Source organism: Myxine glutinosa, chromosome 11 (genome assembly GCF_964187855.1).
Source record: "Myxine glutinosa chromosome 11, kmMyxGlut1.1, whole genome shotgun sequence".
In the NCBI taxonomy this organism is placed as follows: Eukaryota; Metazoa; Chordata; class Myxini; order Myxiniformes; family Myxinidae; genus Myxine; species Myxine glutinosa.
The window spans coordinates 34,333,699-34,357,107 of record NC_136271.1 but is presented as its reverse complement, the minus strand read 5'-3'; the positions used below and the strand labels follow the sequence as shown (position 1 = coordinate 34,357,107).

The 23,409-nt window shown below is 47.9% G+C and overlaps 2 protein-coding genes across 2 annotated transcripts in view; both read right to left on the bottom strand.

The window, feature by feature from the left end:
- AMT (aminomethyltransferase) overlaps positions 1–23,409 on the bottom strand; it is a 60,386-nt gene that overhangs the window by 6,889 nt on the left and 30,088 nt on the right. Inside the window, exons 3-7 of the mRNA XM_078786551.1 lie at positions 9,875–9,955; positions 9,612–9,743; positions 3,202–3,280; positions 1,860–2,005; positions 1,581–1,761 (exon numbers count right to left, since the gene is read on the bottom strand). Of these exons, the coding sequence (XP_078642677.1) occupies positions 1,581–1,761; positions 1,860–2,005; positions 3,202–3,280; positions 9,612–9,743; positions 9,875–9,955 (619 nt within the window). The remainder of the gene's footprint in view (positions 1–1,580; positions 1,762–1,859; positions 2,006–3,201; positions 3,281–9,611; positions 9,744–9,874; positions 9,956–23,409) is intronic.
- LOC144888286 (uncharacterized) lies at positions 10,610–23,078 on the bottom strand. The gene is made up of 2 exons (XM_078765953.1): positions 22,374–23,078; positions 10,610–10,720 (listed from the first exon to the last, which is right to left on the bottom strand). The coding sequence occupies exon 1, from the start codon at positions 22,896–22,898 to the stop codon at positions 22,509–22,511; it is 390 nt and encodes a 129-aa protein (XP_078622079.1). The 5' UTR covers positions 22,899–23,078; the 3' UTR covers positions 10,610–10,720; positions 22,374–22,508.

Below are 23,409 nucleotides of genomic sequence, written 5' to 3'. Positions count from 1 at the left end.
TATCAGAATATGGAACCTCTTCAATAATCGAAACATGTACAACTTTATTGAAACCTTTGAGATAATAAAGTTTACACTTTACATTGTTAGCCCAATTGAGGTCATTGCGAATTACAACACCCAGAAATTTAACCTGCTGACTTTCCTATAATTGGACATTATTTAGTTGGATCTGCAATGGAGGGAGCCGATGGTGAGTGAAAGAAACCCGCATGACCTGACACAGTTAGCGTGGTTAAGTCACATCTTGGAATCTGTACACCAATGTTGAAATTGCATAACGACTGACTCGTGGGTACTTGAAGAAATACAGCCAACGTTAAGTCATCCACATACAGTACTTTCATCTCCTGATGTCAGATGATTGAAGGGCATCGTTGATGACAGCCAAAAAATTAAATAATAAAGTTTGGCCCTAGACGTGTTCCTTGTGTGACACTACCTGGTACTGTTGAAGGTATCGAAAGTTCTCTTATACCGTACTTGCTGAACACGATGTGTAAGCTGCACACCCATTGGGTCAAGGAAGGTCTCACTCACATAGTACACAGTTTGTTCATAGCTACTTAGGATCCACAGAGTCAAAGGCCTTGGCAAAAATCGGTCAAAAGAGTAGAAATTGAACCAGGTATGTCAGCACCAGCAGACAGGAAATCTAGCAAATGTACAAGATAATGGGTTGAAGACATACCTGCACGATTCCAAAATCGTTGGGTGTCAATGTTAGGAATGATGTCGGCCATAAGCCATGGATACACAAATAACTCTGCAAGTTTCGCGAAATCAGTGAACGCGATTGGTCCACCCACAATTTCCCCATGTAAGCCGCACGAGTTTGCCCGACAACCCAGGAAGAATTTTTTCTCAATTCAAATCGTGAATTTCAAAGTCCTTTCTGTGGCCCAGCCATGTTTTACCCATGACTGGTCAAAAACCTTATGCGGTACATTACCAGGGAAACAACACACAACAGGCATTTTAAGGCCATTTCCCCTGCTAGAGCGGGGGTTAGCCTCGGTACATTACCATGCCTTTATAATTATATTATTGGAGCCCAAACACAAGTGACTTTACAGCTAACTGTGGCCAAGAGACAATTGCCTTCCACACAATCCCACACAAACATTTGACAATAAACAGATCTAGTAAATCTCAGTTTGAGACCATTTGCTTCGACGAAGGGCAAGGCTGGAAACATCATCACTTTGTGATATTTTATGGTCAATAAATTTAACTATGGTCAATAAATAAATCGAATAATAATTTTATGGTTCCCCCCCCCCCCCCCCCCCAAACGCCTCCTCCTCCCAAGCCCTCTCCCTCCCAAAGATCTCCTGATGTCCCTGTTCTCTACTGTTGTACTTGTGTGCTTCGCTCTCTCTCCCATATTGTGTCCCGCTCCCTTCATTATATGTTTTATGTGTCAGTTTATGTGTTTTTGTGATTAATGTTAACTCTTACACGAGCCTCGATGTTGTATACAAAAAAAAAAAAAACTTTTTTATTCTCATTTTATGAGAGTTGTCTTTTGTTTCATTTATAGAAAGTAAACTTGGAAACATTCATGGAAGCAAACCCACCGATGGTCCAAGTCAATCCAGCTTCCACTGGGGTCGTTTCCTCTGAAATATCATTGCCATAGAGACAGAGGCCGGCTTCAAGGCGCAAGCTGTCGCGTGCTCCCAGTCCAGCCAGGTGTACGTCCGCGTTATTCAACAGTAGCTCTGCCAGCTGTACAGAACTGGTCTGCTCAACAGATATCTGCACACACACAAGCACGCATGCTGCAAAACTACTGCACAAAACTACACCAGACCATTGTATTCAGCTGACAAAAAGCATACCGACATAAAACAAACCTCAACACCATCCTCCCCGGTATAACCACAGCGGGTAATACGGCAATCTGGGATCCCGAATACAGACGTGACAATGCTGCACATGAATGGCAGATCAGACAGGTTTCCATTCAATCCAGGCTGCAGTACCTTTACCATGGCAGGGCCTGCAGGAAAGCACAATCAACAAGCATTCTGAGTATTGCACTGCAATACATGTCCCCTACCGGCATTGGGTAGCACTGTCATAGAAGACAGTATTATGACTTACCGCACTCCAAATTATAGTCCGGAAAACTGTTGGGGAAATTACCAAAGTGCAAAGTGCCATAACTTTGTCAAAAATGATCGAAACGTCGTGAAGTTCGAACTTGATCTGTAACTTATCATGAGGAAACCATGTACCAAGTTTGAAATCATTAGCATTAAGAGTTTAGAAAAATAGTCCGGAAAACTGCTCTTTGCGTGACGGACTGACGGACTGACGGACTGACAGACTGACAGACGGAGGGACGGCGTGCAAACCTATAGTCCCCTCCGGTGTACACCGGTAGGGGACTAATAACAACTACCACAACCATAAGGGCTGAGATTTGCACATTTTGAATGCCAAAATGATTTGGGGAAACAATGGTTATGTTTATGAAATGATTGTGGATTGTTGAGATGACAATTTGGAGAAAATATCACAGAAAATTTAAACACAAATTCTGAGAAACTGGATCCAACGGAGAATACTCTGTTGCAGAGCGTCGGTGCTGGCGAAAGTTTCTTGGCAAATGTTATACTGGTTGGTTTGCCATTACTTACCCAAGCAGTAGTAAGGGCAGGAATTTGTGATTTGTTGAAAGTGCCAGTGATAACTCGCCTACTCTTCGTGAAAAAGACCATTATATCTTTAACACCCACAAGCTTGTGCTGGCAGATAGAACACCCAGCTTAACGTCTTTCCGACGGATGGCATACTTTGTAATGCAACACCCTCACTGAGAAGCACCAATCTGAGTTTATAGTCAGGTTGGGAATCAAACACAGACCAGACAGCTCATAACTAAGTGTGCTACCCGTACACCATTCTATTAGACACCAAGAGTTTAGTTTTAAAGAAAATTCCTTCAAACAAGAAAGTCACCCAAAAAAAATTCTGCTATTGTTTACTGCTAATGTACTTCAACATTTGTATTCATTGTGGTTTCATTACATCTTCATTCATAAAAATATATATTTATTGACCAAAACAAGGTCTGGGTTGTGCTGCCTATTGGAATGTTATACAACGAAGGATTAACATTAAACAAACAGGGACAACAAAATGATATCAAAGGATTATTGAACTTTTGACTTTGGTTATACATTTTCATACCTTGCAGAGCCAGCAGTGCATGGTCCATGACCTCGATGTGTGCATCATAATGCGCTCCCTGGAAGGCCTTCAATCGTTCCTGAGGAAATGAAATAAGAGCAAGATCTAGAACGACACTCTTCAACATCACGACGTCGACTTGTATACCCCCGCCCACATTATTACATCATTATAATACTTGAACCAAGCTTGATTTAAATCCATTCAGCTGTTCTCAAGTTATCAAATTTTTACCTGACATGACCTCTGACCTTTGACTTCTTGTCCCCAAAATGTAATCAGTTAATTTTTACATCATTATACATATCTGTAGCAAGTTTAAATTAGATCACTTCAGCCGCTCTCAAGTTATAGATCAATTACAAACTTTGACCTTTGCCCCCAAAATCTAATCAGTTCATCTTTACATTATTATACACACCTGTACCAAGTTTGATTTCCATCACTTCAGCCGTTCTCAAGTTATAGACATATTACAGACTTTGACCTTTGCACCCAAAATCTAATCATTTCGTCTTTACATCATTCTACGTAAGTGTACCAAATGTGCTCAGAATCCCATCACTGGTTCACAAGTTATCCCGGTAACAGGATTTTTACCTAACATGACCTCTGACCTTTGGCATTTGACCTCGTGACCCCAAAATCTAATCAGTTCATCTATACCTCATTATACACACCTGCACCAAGTTTGACTAAGATCCCTTCAGCCTTCCTCAAGTTATCGCGGTAACAGGATTTTTACCTAACATGACCTCTGACCTTTGGCATTTGACCTCGTGACCCCAAAATCTAATCAGTTCATCTATACCTCATTATACACACCTGCACCAAGTTTGACTAAGGTCCCTTCAGCCTTCCTCAAGTTATCCCGGTAACAGGATTTTTACCTAACATGACCTCTGACCTTTGGCATTTGACCTCGTGACCCCAAAATCTAATCAGTTCATCTATACCTCATTATACACACCTGCACCAAGTTTGACTAAGATCCCTTCAGCCTTCCTCAAGTTATCGCGGTATAATCGCGGACGGACGGACAGACGGACAACCTGAAAACATCCCGGCGATTTCATCAGCGGCGGCATAAAAAGGTAAAACGTCAATCAAATTCGAATTCTGATCAACATTTAAAATTAACGAATAACCTACACCTGCAAACATTATTTGTGTTACAGTATTGTCAAGCAATGGCATTCGATTTATTCAGACACCGAGCAAATCAATGACAATCAAAACTACAAAGCATCTCAAAATGAAAAGCCGGTCCACGTCCGCTTTATATTCAAACTTGATGAAAATGGCTATTCAGCCTGGCGGAGGTAAGCACGTTACCGGGCAGTTCTAGTTCAATTGTGTTCTCAATATTCACACGACAATGAAGGTTTGTTGAAGATTTGATGACAAAAGCTCAATTGGCAAAAATGTTATTGTCACGACAGATACATTGAAACTCAATGATTAATAAATAAAGAAACACGGAACATCTCATGCTTGCGCTGCGGCAGGGATAATAAGGGCTATTTATAGTCACTATAACTTTTCCCTTTCACATTTTGATACAATTTAAATTATTTTCTCCATATTCTCATAAGTTTTGTTGAAAACGTGATGGCAAAAGCTCTATTGGTTAAAAAGAAAAAGAAAAAAAAGGTTATGGCCTGAACAGACGGACAGGACAGACAAAAGGAGAAGCAATTGCAAAACCCTGTCTCCCGCTGCGTGGGTTGATTTGCTAATGCTTAGGTTACATCTGCATCAGGTTTACAATCCCCCAACTCGAAACATGAAACTTGACTGTACGATACCACTTTAAGACTCGTTAGTGGGATGGGTCCAACCCATTAGTGGGATGGGTCCAACCCGTTGATGGGATGGGTCCAACCCGTTGGTGGGATGGGTCCAACCCGTTGGTGGGATGGGTCCAACCCGTTGGTGGGATGGGTCCAACCCGTTGGTGGGATGGGTCCAACCCATTGGTGGGATGGGTCAAACCCGTTGGTGGGATGGGTCCAACCCATTGGTGGGATGGGTCCAACCGTTGGTGGGATGGGTCCAACCCGTTGGTGGGATGGGTCCAACCCGTTGGTGGGATGGGTCCAACCCGTTGGTGGGATGGGTCCAACCCGTTGGTGGGATGGGTCCAACCCGTTGGTGGGATGGGTCCAACCCGTTGGTGGGATGGGTCCAACCCGTTGGTGGGATGGGTCCAACCCGTTGGTGGGATGGGTCCAACCCGTTGGTGGGATGGGTCCAACCCGTTGGTGGGATGGGTCCAACCCGTTGGTGGGATGGGTCCAACCCGTTGGTGGGATGGTCCAACCCGTTGGTGGGATGGTCCAACCCGTTGGTGGGATGGGTCCAACCCGTTGGTGGGATGGGTCCAACCCGTTGGTGGGATGGGTCCAACCCGTTGGTGGGATGGGTCCAACCCGTTGGTGGGATGGGTCCAACCCGTTGGTGGGATGGGTCCAACCCGTTGGTGGGATGGGTCCAACCCGTTGGTGGGATGGGTCCAACCCGTTGGTGGGATGGGTCCAACCCGTTGGTGGGATGGGTCCAACCCGTTGGTGGGATGGGTCCAACCCGTTGGTGGAATGGGTCCAACCCGTTGGTGGGATGGGTCCAACCCGTTGGTGGGATGGGTCCAACCCGTTGGTGGGATGGGTCCAACCCGTTGGTGGGATGGGTCTAACCTATTAGTGGGAAGGGAGCAACCTGTTAGTATAAAGGGACTAACCTGTTAGTATAAAGGGACTAACCTGTTAGTATAAAGGGACTAACCTGTTAGTATAAAGGGACTAACCTGTTAGTATAAAGGGACTAACCTGTTAGTATAAAGGGACTAACCTGTTAGTATAAAGGGACTAACCTGTTAGTATAAAGGGACTAACCTGTTAGTATAAAGGGACTAACCTGTTAGTATAAAGGGTCTAACCTGTTAGTATAAAGGGACTAACCTGTTAGTATAAAGGGACTAACCTGTTAGTATAAAGGGTCTAACCTCTTAGTATGGAGAGACTAACCTGTTAGTGGGGAGGGACTAACCTGTTAGTGGGGAGGGACTAACCTGTTAGTGGGGAGGGACTAACCTGTTAGTGGGGAGGGACTAACCTGTTAGTGGGGAGGGTCTAACCTGTTAGTGGGGAGGGACTAACCTGTTAGTGGTGAGGGACTAACCTGTTAGTGGGGAGGGACTAACCTGTTAGTGGGGAGGGACTAACCTGTTAGTGGGGAGGGACTAACCTGTTAGTGGGGAGGGACTAACCTGTTAGTGGGGAGGGACTAACCTGTTAGTGGGGAGGGTCTAACCTGTTTGTGGGGAGGGACTAATCTGTTAGTGGGGAAGGATTAACCTGTTAGTGAGGAGGGACTAATCTGTTAGTGGGGAGGGACTAACGTGTTAGTGGGAAGAGACTAACTTGTTAGTAGGGAAAGACTAACTTTTTTTTTTTCGTATACCGAATCGAGGCTTGTGTAAGAGCTAACACATTGAACATGAAAACATGCACAGACACACAAAACATGCAATGAAGGGAGCGGGAGACAAGAGGGGGAGGGAGAGGGAAGCACACAAGCACAACAGTCGAGAACAAAGACGTCGGAAGATCTGTGGAAGGGGCAGGGCTGAGGAGGAGGGAGGGGTACACGGTATAAAGCAAATGAACACTACTAGGAATTTCACTACAAGGTATTTCAGGAAAGAAGTTGGGGATTGAAAGAGGAAGATTTAGGGTGTTTTAAAGGGGGTAGAAAAGATCAAGGTTTTGGATGGGGGAAAACAAAGAGATGGTGGTGAACAGCTGTTTTACAGACTTGGAGGGAGGAGAGGGATTGAAGAGTGTGTGGGAGTTTGATCTAGAGGCGGGAGAAAAGAGGAATGAAAGACAAGTCAGTTCGTCAAATTTCTGCCCTCATTGAGCTGCCCCGGTAAACTAAGTGCTGTTATTGTGAAGTGGAAACGTCTAGGAGCAACAACAGCACAACAACTGTTTGTCGGGAGCTTCATGAAATGGGTTTCCATGGCCGAGCAGCCGCACACAAGCCTAAGATCACCATGCGCAAGGCCAAACGTTGGCTGGAGTGGTGTAAAGCTCGCCACCATTGACTCTGGAGAAGTGAAAACGCGTTCTTTGGAGTGATGAATCACGCTTCACCATCTGGCAGTCCGAACAGACGAATCTGGGTTTGGCGGATGCCAGGAGAACGCTAGCTGCCCGAATGCAAAGTGCCAACTGTAAAGTTTGGTGGCGGAGGAATAATGGTCTGGGGCTGTTATTCATGGTTCGGCCTCGGCCCCTTAGTTCCAGTGAAGGGAAATCTTAACGCTACAGCATACAATGACATTCTAGACGATTGTGTGCTTCCAACTTTGTGGCAACAGTTTGGGGAAGGCCCTTTCCCGTTTCAGCATGACAATGGCCCCATGCACAAAGCGAAGTCCATACAGAAATGGTTTGTCGAGATCGGTGTGGAAGAACTTGAACTGGCCTGCACAGAGCCCTGACCTCAACCCCATTGAACATCTTTGGGATGAATTGGAACGCTGACTGCGAGCCAGGCCTAATCGCCCAACATCAGTGCCTGACCTCACTAATGCTCTTGTGGCTGAATGGAAGCAAATCCCCACAGCAATGTTCCAACATGTAGAGGAAAGCCTTCCCAGAAGAGTGGAGGCTGTTATAGCAGAAAAGGGGGGGGGGGGGGGGACTAACTCCACATTGATGCCCATGATTTTGGAATGAGATGTTCGATGTTGGGGTGTCCACATACATTTGGTCATGTAGTGTATAATTTTCAAAATTAACGCTGACAAATGTGGATTTGATTGGACGAGTCAGTTTTTCATAGAGAATTAATCAATTGTGGGAAGTGGACCATGACCTGATTGGTGTTTTTTGGTAGATTTATTTTGCCTTCATCTCGTATCTGGACACTATGCGGTGCTTTGTATGCTGGGAATATTTGCCTGGATGTTGCCGAATCAGCATTAGTGTTGTATATGATGGGATACATATTTACACTGATACAAAGCATTGTTGATGTGAAGACATGGCTTATGGTCTGTCTGTCTGTCTCTGTCTCTGATGTACCTTACTCTTCGTAGGGTGTCGGTGCCATTGAAGGAGCTTCATGTGCAAGTATTATACTGGATGGTTTGTCATTGCCTTCCCAGCAGTAGTTAGGGCAGGAATTTCTAATTTGATGGCTCATAGCTTGCCTACTACTCTTCGTGAAGGACACAGTGGGGTCTTTGATGCCCACCAACTTATACCAGCAGACAGGATGCCAGTTTGACGTCCATCGGAGGGATGGTACACAAACTGATGAATCGTCCGGTGAAACACAAGGATAGCAATTTATAGGTGGGTTGGGATTTGAACCCAGGCTTGACAGCTTACAGGCAAGTGTGCGTTCATCTAGATCAGGGGTTCCCAAACACAGGTCCACGACCCAAACTTGAAACTCCCCCCTCTCCAAACTCTGGTTTTGAGGAGGGGTGGTTTAATGTCGAATGTGTTTTGTCGAACAATTTTATCGTAGCTACCGGTACCAAGTAGGTATCCGTACCATTTGGGTTGCGAGGCGAATGCGATTTCAAATTCTGCGGTCATGGACAAAAAAGTTTGGGAAACTGATTTCGGTGATCCTGCCAGCCCATATGACGTATATTCATCATTCGATTCTCCGTGATAAACCTTTGATGAAGTGGCAGATGTGCATCGATATTACAGTCTGCTGTGTTATAACTTGAGAACGGATTAATGGATTTCAATAAATCCAACTACGGTGGATTCGGGTAACTCCCGCGAGTGTCTGTGACCACCCCCCCCCCCCCCCCCCCCCCCCAAAAGAAGAAAAAAATTTACATTTTTTTTATGGGTACATGGACATGCGTGTCAAAACTGCAAATGCCAACAAACTGCAAACATACAACATGCAACATGCAAACATGTTACAAACTGCAAACTGTTGGTTATCCCTGCAAAGAGCAGGATCTCCCAGGAATCCTTTTTTTCTTCTTTTTTTTTCTTCCCCCATAGATTAGCCATCGCAGCAAAGATTGGTATTTCCGTCAGCGATGCGACAGGTCTTATATTCTAGTCTTTATAAGATGGCTGGCTTCTCATTCTGTGATTTGTTCCAATGTAACTCACAACTCCCCCCATCCCCCACTAAAAAAATCTTTTCAAGTGATAACTTAAATACCTAAATTAAAATTACTTTAGAAGGTAATCCTTAAAAATTGCAAAAGGGGTAGGGGAGGGTAAGCAGACACCAACCCCTCCTTCTCCCCCGCCCCATTATAAACTCTCCTTTTTTATCCTTCCTCTCAAAGCTCTCCGCCTTTGAATGGGAGTGCTTGTGGAAATCTGCTGACTGCAGTTTCTTATCTACCATGTACAAACCTCAATGTGAGCCAGATCCTTCTGCATACAGCCTGCATTGGACACAATGTACAAGGATCTATCTGCAGTTTTGGTCACAATAAGATCATCGATGATTCCACCGCTGTCAGTTGTCAGCAGAGAAAGTGTGCCCTGCACATGAATCAAAAACAAAGAAGATTGTGTTAGTACAGGACAGTAGAACGGTCAATATTGGCCACAAAAGAAATGAAGAACAATGTAGTCATTTCATCCAAATAGACACCTGGTCATTCAAAGCTTACCTGGTTGTCTTTAAGCCCAGCGATGTCAGCTACCGTCAAACTCTCCACAAACTTGACCCGGTCTTTACCTGTTACATTGGTCTGTGAATAAATGTTTTTAACACATCAAAGAATAATGCGACATAAGCATTGAGATCATACACAAAGGTTCAGAAATATACAATTCCAGATGGTTTCTCAAGACACACAAAGTTATGGTGATCCAAAGTTCAAACAAAACCTTTCCCAAGTGCTTTGCACCTGATTTTATCAGCTAACCAGCACAAACTTTATTAAACACAAATGGAAGAAGGAAGGGTGCAAAGGTGGAGGTGCAGAAGTTCACATACAGTTTATTAAAATGTTTACACACCCAAAATTAAACGTTTGCAGACATTTAAACTTTTTAAAGATGCACTAAATGGGTTTTCTCCACTCATAAGATCTAAGGCCACCCACCTCTTCCTCCAGCCACAAACTGTTTTTTGTATGCGATTGGCACAGTGGCTGCTCATATTATCACTGTTTGTTCACCTCAAGATGTTTAATATTGAATACAATACCAACAAAGTCGTTAAATCAAATAAATCTTGAGGAATGCATACCATTACGAATATATATATATAGTGGACAAATAATGTTATTTGTTTATTAATATTATTTACAAAACAAATGATTAAAAAATAATAATTAAAAAAACAATAATAAAATAATAACAAATAATGTTATTTACAAATAATATTTGTCTACCTTTTGTGAAATTACATGTAGGTCTTTCTGATTAATTTCATATGTACCTTACCATATGTACCTATGTATGTATGTATGTATGTACCTATGTATGTACCTATGTACATATGTATGTACCTATGTATGTATGTACCTATGTACCTATGTATGTGTCAAGTCGTAGATTCTTTATTGACAATTCTCTGTTATGACAGCCGACTGCATGTCCCAAGTGAGGTAAACCCCGCCGGGAACGCGAATAGAGCGGCGTGCAGGGAGTGTTGAGATTCGTGCGGAGGCACGAGGGTGCGCGCCAAGACGGGGGGGGCGGCGTGGCGTCATCGCGTTAAGATGGTTGTGCCAGGTCGATCGGCGATCTCTGAATTTAAATCGGATTTTTGTCATGTGTGTTGTGAAATTAAACGTCTATCCGAGAATCCTGGCAATGTTCGTTTTATTAAAATGTGGTACAAACCTGCGTTTCCGCCGTGCGGCTCCGTGGAAGTTAGAGTAGAGTTATTGTGTTTTTAGGCAAAAGCCGAGCGAGCCGCGAGTCACGGGTGTGCTGTATGAGGTTGCTCGGAGGATGTGTGCCCAAATGCATTGTGGGTCATTGCGACTTTGCTGAATATCGGACGCTGGATGTCGGACGTTCATGCGCGCGTGGAATGTGTAGTTTCAAGCGGAGTGCTCGAATTGCAGATATAAACTTGAAAAACATTAATTATATAATCATAGCGGCGCCTGAATTTTAATAAACATGCTTCAGTTTGTGTTTAAAATGAGGTCATGCTGGACAATGGTATACGTGTGCTTTTTTCGAGGCTGGTCATAAAACCACGCCCACATGCGCTTGTTTTTGCGTAATGTTAGTAGAATGACATGAACCTATCGTTAACTATATATATTTTGTTTTAATCTCAGCAACGCATGACTCTGTATAAACATGCTTTGGATTACTCATGTACACAAACCCATAAAATATATGGGTTTGTTTGGCTAAGCATACACTCTCCTCTTTGTGAGTTACATTTCTGTTTTCTCGGAGCCCAGAGAAACAATTGGTCCAAATGATAAGGAAGGGCTGACTCCCCCGAATGATAACGGTGGGAGGGACTCTCGCCAGTCGCTTCGTTCTCTCGGAGATTTTCTGATAATCGTATTCGTATATAAGTGAATGAGAATCAATGCGTTTTCAGGAAGGCTTGACTTGGCACGTTCTTGCTGTAGCTTGCTGTAGACGTCGGTCTCCTCCGGATCTGTATAAGTTGGCTTTAATAAAAAACTGCGTCATTTTTCAGGCTATTTGTGGACTTCTTTGCAAACGAAGAGCTGATTCTTCACAAATGGTACCAGGAGTGGGGTGTCAACAGACGCGGAGGACGGGAAGCGGAACCCGGGCGACGGAAGGAAGGCTGCTCGAGGCCGGGACGCTGGCACTCTAATTTGATTAAGGTGAGCAATTGTCTTATACCAGAGGGCTATCTTTCCAAATTTGTACCTTGCTTCTTCGAACGGGTTCAGTCCGCTTCCCTGTCATCCGCGCTGTCTGCACTCGAACAGAATTGTAAGTAAAGGCTCATTTAGGCCTCAGAATGACGTGGTTTTGTTAAAGCCAGGATAAACAAGTAAGGATAAACAAGTAAGGACTTAACAGTAAGCTTAAAGTTACAGTTAGCACCAGGAGGGGAAAGTGAGGTCGGACAGCCGTAAAGGTTGAGCCAGGCCAAGAACTTTCCAGGAAGGATCAGCCCAGAGCAATAAGATGGGAAGCAAGCTAACGAAAGAAAGGGAACCCCTTAAGGGAACCCCGGCATCTTTCATGTTTAAGAGGCATCATTTTGCCGCGGTAAGACCATTAAAGGACTGGGCTGTGTTAACTAAAGATTTAAGTAGTCCCTGGCCAGAGGAGGGATCGTTTGCACTTGACAAGTTGGAAGTGTTGTACGGAGCTTTGGATAAGCTACAAAGGGAAAAGAAACACTTCCCACCCGATTACTGGAAAGTGTATGGCTGGTGGGAAAAGGAAGGAATGAAGCGACTGGCAGCCTCAAGACAGGCTAGCTTGGCAGGGGAAGTACTGAAGCTTCAGGGCCAAAAGAAACAAGCTGACAGGGTTCAGCAGGACAAAACAATTAAGGAGGTAGTTAAGCTAGCAAATCAGCGGCTAATGCCGCTCGTCCATAATCCGGACCAAGACCCCGCGACAGGGGAGGTAGCCACCATGCCCCCACCCCCCCAAGCCCTGAGCCCTGTCCCCGGGCTACAGGCGCCACCTCTCCCACCCCCGCCCCTGTTCCCCCAGGGGTTAGACCCCCATAAAACTAGACCAGCCGCCCCTCAGGTTCACCTTAGCCCGGGCAATCCTTTTAGAGGACAAGAAATTAATGGGGCGGACAGCGGGTTCACGGCCCCAGAGGGGCCAGGAGAACTGTACCCCTCATTGGAAGGGTGCACGGAATCAGAGAACCCACAACCTGCAATTGGGATGTGTCCTTTAAAAACAATAGGACTGAACAGGGGGGCACCCATTAACATCAGGATACCCTGGAGGGAATCAGATTTGGCGTCTATGCAGGAGCGGGTGAGAACCCTGCTGGCTGAACATCCCGGTCAGATACCAGAATTTATGCGGTTGTGGATACAAAATACAGGCGCAGATTGGCGAGACGTCTGCCACATGGGGAAGGCTGTATTGCCCGCGCGGGTGTGGGACCAGGCCAAAGTACACGCACGCTGGCCAAATGTAGCACCGCCCCCGGCCCAAACCGCGGCCCAGACCCTCGCCGATTGGGAGGCCCTGGTCGACTTATTGTTGGCCGGGGTACACACCGCACTGATGCCAGCCGCGGGGCCAGATTGGAATAAAATATACGGCCTAAAACAGAAGCATGGCGAGGCAGCCCTCGATTGGAAAGAGAGGGTAGAACGAGCAGTGTTAAGGTGGGGAGGACTGGGCCAGGTGCGGGCACAAGATCTCCCTCACGCTGTAGTGAACAACTTTTTTGTAGAAGGAATGAGACCGACAGTTAAGAAGCGCATTCAAACGGCTATGATAGGATGGAGAAACACCCCAACCGACCAACTAGTCGAAGCGGCCGAACAATGTGGCGAGGGCGACGAGAAGAAGGCCGATGTTAAGGACGACATGTTGCAAATGCTCGTCCAGGAGAAACGGGACCGACTCAACCAAAATAAGAAGGGAAATCAAGGCCAAGGACGGGCCCAGAATCGGGACACCAGGTTAGAGCCCAACGAAGAGTGGGGGCGCGACGACGAAAACGAAAATGACGCTGATGACAACGACAATGGACGAGTCGACATGCGGACACAAGGGCCCCCTCCCCAAAATTGGAACCCACAAGGGCCCCCTCCCCAAAATTGGAACCCACAAGGGCCCCCTCCCCAAAATTGGAACCCACAAGGGCCCCCTCCACCGCAAAACTGGAACATGCAGGGGCCCCCTCCACCGCCGCAGAGCTGGGCCATGCAACCACCCCCTCCACAGACCTGGGCAGTACAAACGCCCCCTCCCCAGAACGGGTATCCACAGGCACCCCCTCCCCAAATCGATGGGCCTCCCCCAAGTTATTGGACCCCAAGCGGAGCAAACGGGAATGGGCCGCCACAATGGGGACAGCGGAACCAACAGCCTGCGAGGCGTCCGACGCAACAGGGTCAGCGCAACAGTAACAGGCATCCCGCATCCACCGCTCCACAAGGGGCGTGCTTCCGTTGCGGACAGATGGGACATTGGAAACGTGATTGCCGGGGGCCCCGCCAGGGATACCCGCCACAGAGAAATCAAGTAGCCTATTGACGGGACGCCGGCGGGCCGCCCGTAGAATGCCCCCTCTTGACTATGACACCAACCGAGGAGCCGACCTGGACACTAGACGTGGATGGGCAACCGGTAGATTTTCTCGTAGATACGGGCGCGACTCACAGTACTATTAACGAAGGGCAGCTACCATCTTTGCGCCCCACTGATAGAGATGTTCAGATAGTGGGAGTTTCAGGCTTGCCCCAAGCGCTTCCCATTTCAGAAGAGGTAAGAGTGGTGTGCGGCCCATTAGAGGCTAGACACGCTTTCTTGATGACTACCACCGCCCCGACTAACTTGTTGGGACGGGATTTACTTTGCCGTTTAGGCTGCCAAATTTCATGTACGGAGCAGGGAGTTTTTGTAGACGTCGCGGAATCCAAACGCGATCTGTTAATGACGGCATTGTCTCGGCCCGGCCCCACCGCATACTGGTGGAGCCTGGAAAAGGGGGCTTTGGCCTCTTGGGCACACGTCCTAGACACAGTATGCTCCCAGAGTGACGGGTTGCGAGATTGGCTGCACGTACACCAAATTACAACAGACATAAAGGACAACCCTCCCCATTGCACGGCCTACTACGATGCTAGGGGCGATGACGACGAGTACCGAGGAAAGATAAAGGGGTCAATAGGTAAGAATTCGGACCTAATATTGTCAAATATATGGGTTGGACGGGAGGGAATAGGCGTCGAGGTAACCCTAACCGCGGAACAGCGGGCGTTGTCTCAGTACCCCGCAGGGGTGGACGCCCATGTTACCCTCACCACCGCCAAAGGATGGCCGGCGGAAAGTATAGGATGGATGATGGGGCGTTTGCGAGAAATTCCGTGCAGCGCCATTTATGAAGTGGACCACTGGACAGTGACGATGCTCGACAATGACGAAGGGTATTTGATCACCCTTGAGGAGCAGAGTATAGAAGGAAAATTTGAAGAGACAGACCTGCCCCCAAAGGGCAACCACGTTGTACGAACGGTGTCTCAGGGCCCGGGCGAGTCCGATGACCTCTTGGAGGAGGTTCCGGCCGATTTGTGGTCCCAACACGACAACGATGTCGGGCGAATTCGCGATGCCAAGCCTCTGGTAATACCGGTCCAACCAGGAATGTCCCTCCCAAACGTGAGACAATATAAATTGCGGCACGAGGCCGATGCGGGCATAGAGCCAGTGATTCAATCTTTGGTGAAACAGAAAATAATTGTAGAAACTAACAGCCAATGCAACACACCAATTTTGCCCGTAAAGAAACCAATGCAGGATAAATGGAGGTTCGTGCAGGATTTGAGGGAAGTGAACAAAGTCATACAAGGCATACACCCAGTGGTACCGAACGCGGAAGGCCTTATGACATCTATTCCACCGGACGCAACACATTTTACCGTCATTGACTTATGCTCGGCCTTTTTCTCCGTACCCATCGCACCCGAGTCACAATACTTGTTCGCCTTCACCTTTAGGGGGCGCCAGTTCACCTGGACGGTGTTACCCCAAGGGTTCTCCGACAGCCCCACCCTGTTCTCCCGAGCGTTGCACCGCGATTTGGCAGACGTGGAACTAAAAGGGGGTTCGGTGTTGTTGCAATACATTGACGACTTGTTGATTTGTTCCCCTTCCAAGGAAGCCTGTGAAGTGGACTCCATGGCCCTGCTAAGAGCCTTGGCGGCCAAGGGCCACAAGGTGGGACGGAGAAAGCTCCAATTTGTACGGAAGGTAGTAACCTATTTGGGTCATGCCATTTCACACGGGAAGCGGGAACTGCATGTTGGACGGGTGACCGCCATCATGGAATCGCCACGGCCAAGTACGCAACGACAGATGTTGCGCTTCCTAGGTATGACGGGTTACTGCCGCTCTTGGATAATTGACTACGCGCTACTTGCTAAACCGCTGTACGAAGCCACTAGAGTAGGAGAACCAAACTACTTGGTTTGGACGGACGAATTGATGCGCTGTTTCGAGGGGCTGAAAAAGGCATTGGTAACGGCACCGACTTTAGGACTCCCCGATTATGCGAAACCATTCACCCTTTACACTCATGCAATAAGGGGTTTTGCTCAGTCCGTTTTGACACAGACTCATGGAGATAAGGAACGACCGGTAGCCTACTTTAGTAAAAAGCTGGAACCGGTCGAGCAAGGGTTTCCGGTGTGCCTGCAAGCCGTGGCAGCGGCTAGGTACGCTGTGGAAAGGACAGCGGACATTGTGATGGGGCACCCGGTAACGCTACAGGTACCGCACTGCGTCACTTCACTGTTACTACAGCGGACAACACAACATTTGTCGACCACTAGATTAATGCATTACGAAACAGCACTGATTACGGCCGCCAACGTCACCATTAAACGTTGCACTACACTCAACCCGGCCTCACTGATGCCCACCCCAGAGGAGGGCGAACCCCACGTATGTGTCGATGTAGTACAGCAAGTCTCCACGGTACGTCCGGATCTGAAGGACGTTCCCCTCAACGACCCCGATCGTGTGTACTACGTCGATGGGTCGGCTAAACGCGGATGGGACGGCTCTTTGCTATCTGGATACGCGGTGTGTTCAGATAGCGAGACGGTAGAAAGTGGGCGCCTTCCGCCCACATTTTCCGCCCAGCAGGCGGAGCTGTGCGCCTTGACTAGAGCATGCAGCTTGGCGGCGGACCTGGCCGTCAACATTTATACAGATTCAGCATACGCGCACGGGGTAGTTCACGACAAAGGGGCAATCTGGAAGATGCGAGGCTTTCTCACATCCGCGGGTTCGGTCATAAAGAACGGCGAACTGGTTGAAGGGCTACTCCAAAGCATCTTGCTTCCCCGCGCTATCGCGGTAATTAAATGTCGCGGCCACCAAAGGACAGACTCTGACGTCGCCCGAGGCAACGCCAGAGCAGACGCAGCGGCAGGAAAAGCGGCCAACCAACAAATAGGACAGAACATGCCGATGGTAACGCGAGCAAAGGGGGCACACACGCAAACTGCCAACGTACCGACCTCAGGACCTACCCCCTCCCCGCAAATTGGGTGCACCATCATCACCGCCTCACCAACTAATGAGGACGTTATAAAACTTCAAAACGCAGCAACAGCAGCCGAACACAATGACTGGGTAAAAAGAGGGGCCACACGCCCCGGACCAAATGCGATGTGGACCCTTCACGGAAAACCGATAGCACCCAAGGAATTACTGCCTTGGCTGGCACGTATGGGACATCAAAATGGCCATGTGTGCCAGAGGGGGGTGATGGAACAGATAAACTATACCTGGGCGGCACCGGGACTGTCGCGAATCGCATCAGAGGTGTGCCGGTCATGCGCGGTTTGCCAACAACACAACAGGGGGGCACCCCCTAGGCACCCACATAATGCGGGCCATCCTCGGCCAATCGGGCCCTTCTGTCATGTCCAGTTCGATTTTATTAACATGGAACCAAGTATGTCGTTCCGATATGTCCTGGTAATCGTGGACATGTTCACAAAATGGGTCGAGGCCTATCCATGCGTCAAGTCAGACGCCCCGACAGTAGCCAAGCGCCTCGTGCGGGATTTCATGTGCAGATTCGGCATCCCTCAGAAAATTTCGTCAGACAAAGGGGGCCACTTCACGGGAGAGGTGATTAAGGGTATCCTAAAGGCACTGGGCGTGAAACAATCTTTCCATTGCGCTTATCACCCACAATCAGCGGGACTTGTGGAACGCACCAATGGGACGCTGAAACTCAAGGTAGCCAAGATCTGTGCAGACACAGGTTTGAAGTGGCCGGAAGCACTCCCGCTGGCGTTAATGAGTATCCGGTCCACCCCGGGCTGCACCACGGGCCTTTCCCCCCACGAGATATTAATGGGACGACCTATGAGTTTGCCTGTTTCGGCACCGATGGACATGTCCAAACTTGACTTGCCTGTGATGGATGACATGCTTTTAAAGTTTTGCAGAGGATTGTCCAACGTGGCACGCAGAATTCACGCCCGGGTACGAGAGGCGTTGCCTGAACCAACAAGCCACGCCATCCACGACTTCCAGACCGGCGATTACGTGCTCGTAAAACACTTCACCCGCAAGAACGCCTTGGAACCAAGGTGGAAGGGACCAGTCCAGGTGTTGCTGACTACACCAACGGCAGTCTTTTGCGAGGGCAAGACTTCGTGGATCCACGCCACGCACTGTAAGTTGGCCATACAAGCACCAGACACTACACCACAGCAACCACAGTAAGGATGGGCCTAATCATAGGTACAATACTATTGATAGCGACAGCAGCTAGGGGAAACTCCGATTCCAATAGATGCGAAAACGAAACCCGACACCTCACCGTAACATGGGGACAAAGAGTATCACTACCATGTTTCGAACAGAAAGCCCTGCACACAAATTGGGTGAACATAAATTGGCTAGCACTGTCGGCAGGGCCTGGACGCGTTGGCATGGTACTACAAAAGCAACGAGAGTTCCGGGAAGACGGGCAAGCTAGCATTAAGACCTTGGCCCAACCAGGATACCAATGGGGAACCCCTGATTTTAAGCTACAAACACGCACACGCCTAGGGAAAGACATGACCATGCAGGTCCGGTGCAGCGTCTGGACCCCTGGCGCGGCCGGTGGCGAAAGGAACTACATACCATGCATCGAATACATACTCACGCCACAACCCCAGAATAAGGCCCCAAAGAAGGGTGAAAACACATATTGGAAAGTGGCCAGGGAGGTGGCAACAATTCAAAATAGGACACACTGCTGGTCGTGCATGCGCTTTCCCCAAGCAGGCACCACAGGAATACACATGATAGTGCTACCTCTGTCCCTCAATGACCTCTGCTCACAACCTATCGATTCCCCATGTTTAGTCACCACGCTGGAAAGAGAAGGGGTTGACAACGGCAAGAGTTGCAATCGACAATTTAATTATCGCCCGTCAATGATTGCCCATGTGGCCGAGAGGCCTGCCCCCGTCTGGGTCAAACCACAGAAAGGGAGGGTCTGCCTCCAGGGTTCCGGCCACTTGCGTATGGGAGAATCAGAATGCGCCTACACTCTCCCCGGGAAGCTGGGACAAGGGAGCTCGGGGATTACATTACGAATAGTACTGCAAGATAAACGCAACCACAACATAACGGCTATAACATTCTCTAGGGGGGTTAGTAGGATTAATGGGGTGGTAAAGGGACTCCAGTGCTTATCCACCCACCTGGTCCCACCCCATGGGACAATGTTTATATGCGGCGACAAGGCTTACCCCTATTTACCAAATAATTGGGGGGGCACATGTTATCTGGGTTCAGTCCTTCCTGACGTCGAGATACTGGATGAGCTAGACCCAAAGTCCTTGGACAGGCGTAATAAGAGGTCAGTCATGAATGAAGATGGAACCACTAAACTACACGGGAGTCTATGGGAAAAGGTGTTTGGTTTCTTCTTCCCAGGAGCGGGCACAGTCATGGATAGTTTCCGAATAGACAAATTGGCTTTGACCCTAGAAAAGGTGGCAAACGACACCGCTACGGCTCATGACATACTATTGGACACGGTAATTCACATGCGTACAATGGTGATGCAGAATCGGGTGGCTTTGGACATGCTCCTGGCAGAGAAAGGAGGGGTATGCGGAATTATAGAGGGAAAATGTTGCACTTACATACCCGATCCATCTGAAGGAGTGTCAGCCGCAATAGTGAGACTAAGGGAAACTAGCCACGCCCTGACGATCGATCGGATCGCGCGCGAAAATTCTTATACATTTAGCTGGCTCACTGACTGGTTCCAGGGATGGACGGGCACCATAGTGAAGTGGTTATTGACCGCACTGGCTGTGATAATCGGGGTAGTAATTTGGGGGGCACTAATGAAATCTCTAGTCCTCCTCTGTATGAGAAAGTATTTTACAGGATGGAAAGTGAAAAAGCCGCCGACAACGACTATGGCTCTGACCACTGAGGCCGTCGACCTGAACGGGTCCTTCAACAAGGCAGTTGCGACCGGCGCTCCAGAAAATTGCATTGAATTTTGTAATGACTGTGATACTTGTGTGGATCCCATGTGGGAACGGGCTGCTGCCTGTAACGGTGTATGTGATGACTGTGATACTTGTGCTATAAACCCCTTGCGTGTACTGGCTAACGCTGCTTATGTACTACAAGCTGACAGCTGCACGCCCCCTTCCGACCCAACTATGGATCTGATTGCGACACTGGGTCTGGCGGTCGAGGGACCCGACGTGGATATCCTAGACCCGCAAGCCGACCAGGCGCTCATGGGAGACTTTGACATAAAGGAAGTTCCTCTCTTTTCTCCAAATGTTTTAAGTTCAAATGCTTCAAGTGAATCGGATTTTTACGCTCTGTACCCTGACCAGGAAATTGAGACACAAGATACTGACAATACTATGTATTCCCCAGAACAGCAGCACGTGAGGGACCTCATGGGCATGATCGTTGATTAACTTCGAAGATCTGCAAGGACTGGGTCTGCAAAGGGTGGGGGGAGCAAGTTCCGCAGGGGAGGTGATGGGCCCTCTGGCGGAGCAGAACCTCATCTGGACCAGACACCTTCGTTGTGGATCCGAAACGTTAATGGACTTTCATGTTCTGAGCCCTCAGGTTCCAAGCACGCACCGCACGACACGCTCGCCAAATCGCCAGGCGAGGCGCTTTGGGTGCACGATATGCCCTTGGGAGATACCCGCATTACAATTATTTTTTCAATACCCGCATTACACAATTATTTTTCAATAAAGCCCGATGTGGCACGTTGTCTCTTAAGATACTTTGTCTCGACGAGACAAGAGGAAGGAATGTCAAGTCGTAGATTCTTTATTGACAATTCTCTGTTATGACAGCCGACTGCATGTCCCAAGTGAGGTAAACCCCGCCGGGAACTCGAATAGAGCGGCGTGCAGGGAGTGTTGAGATTCGTGCGGAGGCACGAGGGTGCGCGCCAAGACGGGGGGGGCGGCGTGGCGTCATCGCGTTAAGATGGTTGTGCCAGGTCGATCGGCGATCTCTGAATTTAAATCGGATTTTTGTCATGTGTGTTGTGAAATTAAACGTCTATCCGAGAATCCTGGCAATGTTCGTTTTATTAAAATGTGGTACAAACCTGCGTTTCCGCCGTGCGGCTCCGTGGAAGTTAGAGTAGAGTTATTGTGTTTTTAGGCAAAAGCCGAGCGAGCCGCGAGTCACGGGTGTGCTGTATGAGGTTGCTCGGAGGATGTGTGCCCAAATGCATTGTGGGTCATTGCGACTTTGCTGAATATCGGACGCTGGATGTCGGACGTTCATGCGCGCGTGGAATGTGTAGTTTCAAGCGGAGTGCTCGAATTGCAGATATAAACTTGAAAAACATTAATTATATAATCATAGCGGCGCCTGAATTTTAATAAACATGCTTCAGTTTGTGTTTAAAATGAGGTCATGCTGGACAATGGTATACGTGTGCTTTTTTCGAGGCTGGTCATAAAACCACGCCCACATGCGCTTGTTTTTGCGTAATGTTAGTAGAATGACATGAACCTATCGTTAACTATATATATTTTGTTTTAATCTCAGCAACGCATGACTCTGTATAAACATGCTTTGGATTACTCATGTACACAAACCCATAAAATATATGGGTTTGTTTGGCTAAGCATACACTCTCCTCTTTGTGAGTTACATTTCTGTTTTCTCGGAGCCCAGAGAAACAATTGGTCCAAATGATAAGGAAGGGCTGACTCCCCCGAATGATAACGGTGGGAGGGACTCTCGCCAGTCGCTTCGTTCTCTCGGAGATTTTCTGATAATCGTATTCGTATATAAGTGAATGAGAATCAATGCGTTTTCAGGAAGGCTTGACTTGGCATGTTCTTGCTGTAGCTTGCTGTAGACGTCGGTCTCCTCCGGATCTGTATAAGTTGGCTTTAATAAAAAACTGCGTCATTTTTCAGGCTATTTGTGGACTTCTTTGCAAACGAAGAGCTGATTCTTCACATATGTACCTACCTATGTACATATGTACCATATGTACCTATGTACCTTCATATGTACCTTTCATATGCACCTTACGTTCATATGTACCTTACCAAGTCGTATTAGGTTGCCAGCAATGTTTGCTTTCATGGATGACCTGACAGTTGTTCAACAGTCCGCTGATGCAGCAGTAGAGGTACTGGGACGACTGGAAAGGTTGATGCGGTGGGCAAGAATGGGCTTTAACGCAAGAAAGTCGAGGAGTGTGGTCGTGAGACGAGGAGTGGTGGATAACATGCACAGGTTTGAGCTGGGAGGGGAGGTGGTTCCATCATTGGTGGAGGCCCCTGTGAAGAATTTGGGAAGATGGTATACAGTGGAGTTGAATGATGTGGGAAGAGTGGAGGAGGTCAGGAACAAGCTTTTGAGAGGTTTGAAGAGGATTGATGGATGTGGTTTGCCAGGTAAGTTGAAGGTATGGTGTTTGAAGTTTGGGTTGATGCCACGAGTATTGTGGCCATTGATATAAAAAATATAATAACCACCTTTAGAGGCCATTTTTCCCCGCAAAGCGGGGGTTGGCCTTTTTCGGGAACCGTGGTTGTTGTTGTTTTTTGGTCCCCTTTTTGAAGCAATGTTTTATGGCCGGATGCCCTTCCTGACGCCAACCCTTTTTGCCACCTTTAACGACAAACAGGGAATTACCAGTGAACTGGTACTCAATTTGCCGACCTCGGAAGGAATAGACAGGCTGAGTCAGTGAGTCAACCCCCCTGGCGTTAATTCAGCAATCGACCGGGATTCGAACCCAGGATCCTAGGATCCTAGGATCCTAAGCCGGCACCCTAGCCGCTAGCCCAACACCAGGGTCACCAGGGCCATTGATGATGTATGATATTGCAATTGGGCATGTAGAGAGGATGGAGGTTGTGGTGAGCGGGTTTGTGAGGAGGTGGTTGGGAGTGCCACGCTGTTTGACGAACATTGCCTTTTATGGTCAGGGTGGAAAACTCCAGTTTCCCTTGACATCATTAACCGAGGAGTTTAAGGTGGTGAGGGTGCGGGAGTT

Bases quoted from the DNA above. Each gene is read 5' to 3' on its own strand.
- LOC144888286 (XM_078765953.1), bottom strand. From the start codon at position 22,898: ATGGCCTCTAAAGGTGGTTATTATATTTTTTATATCAATGGCCACAAT.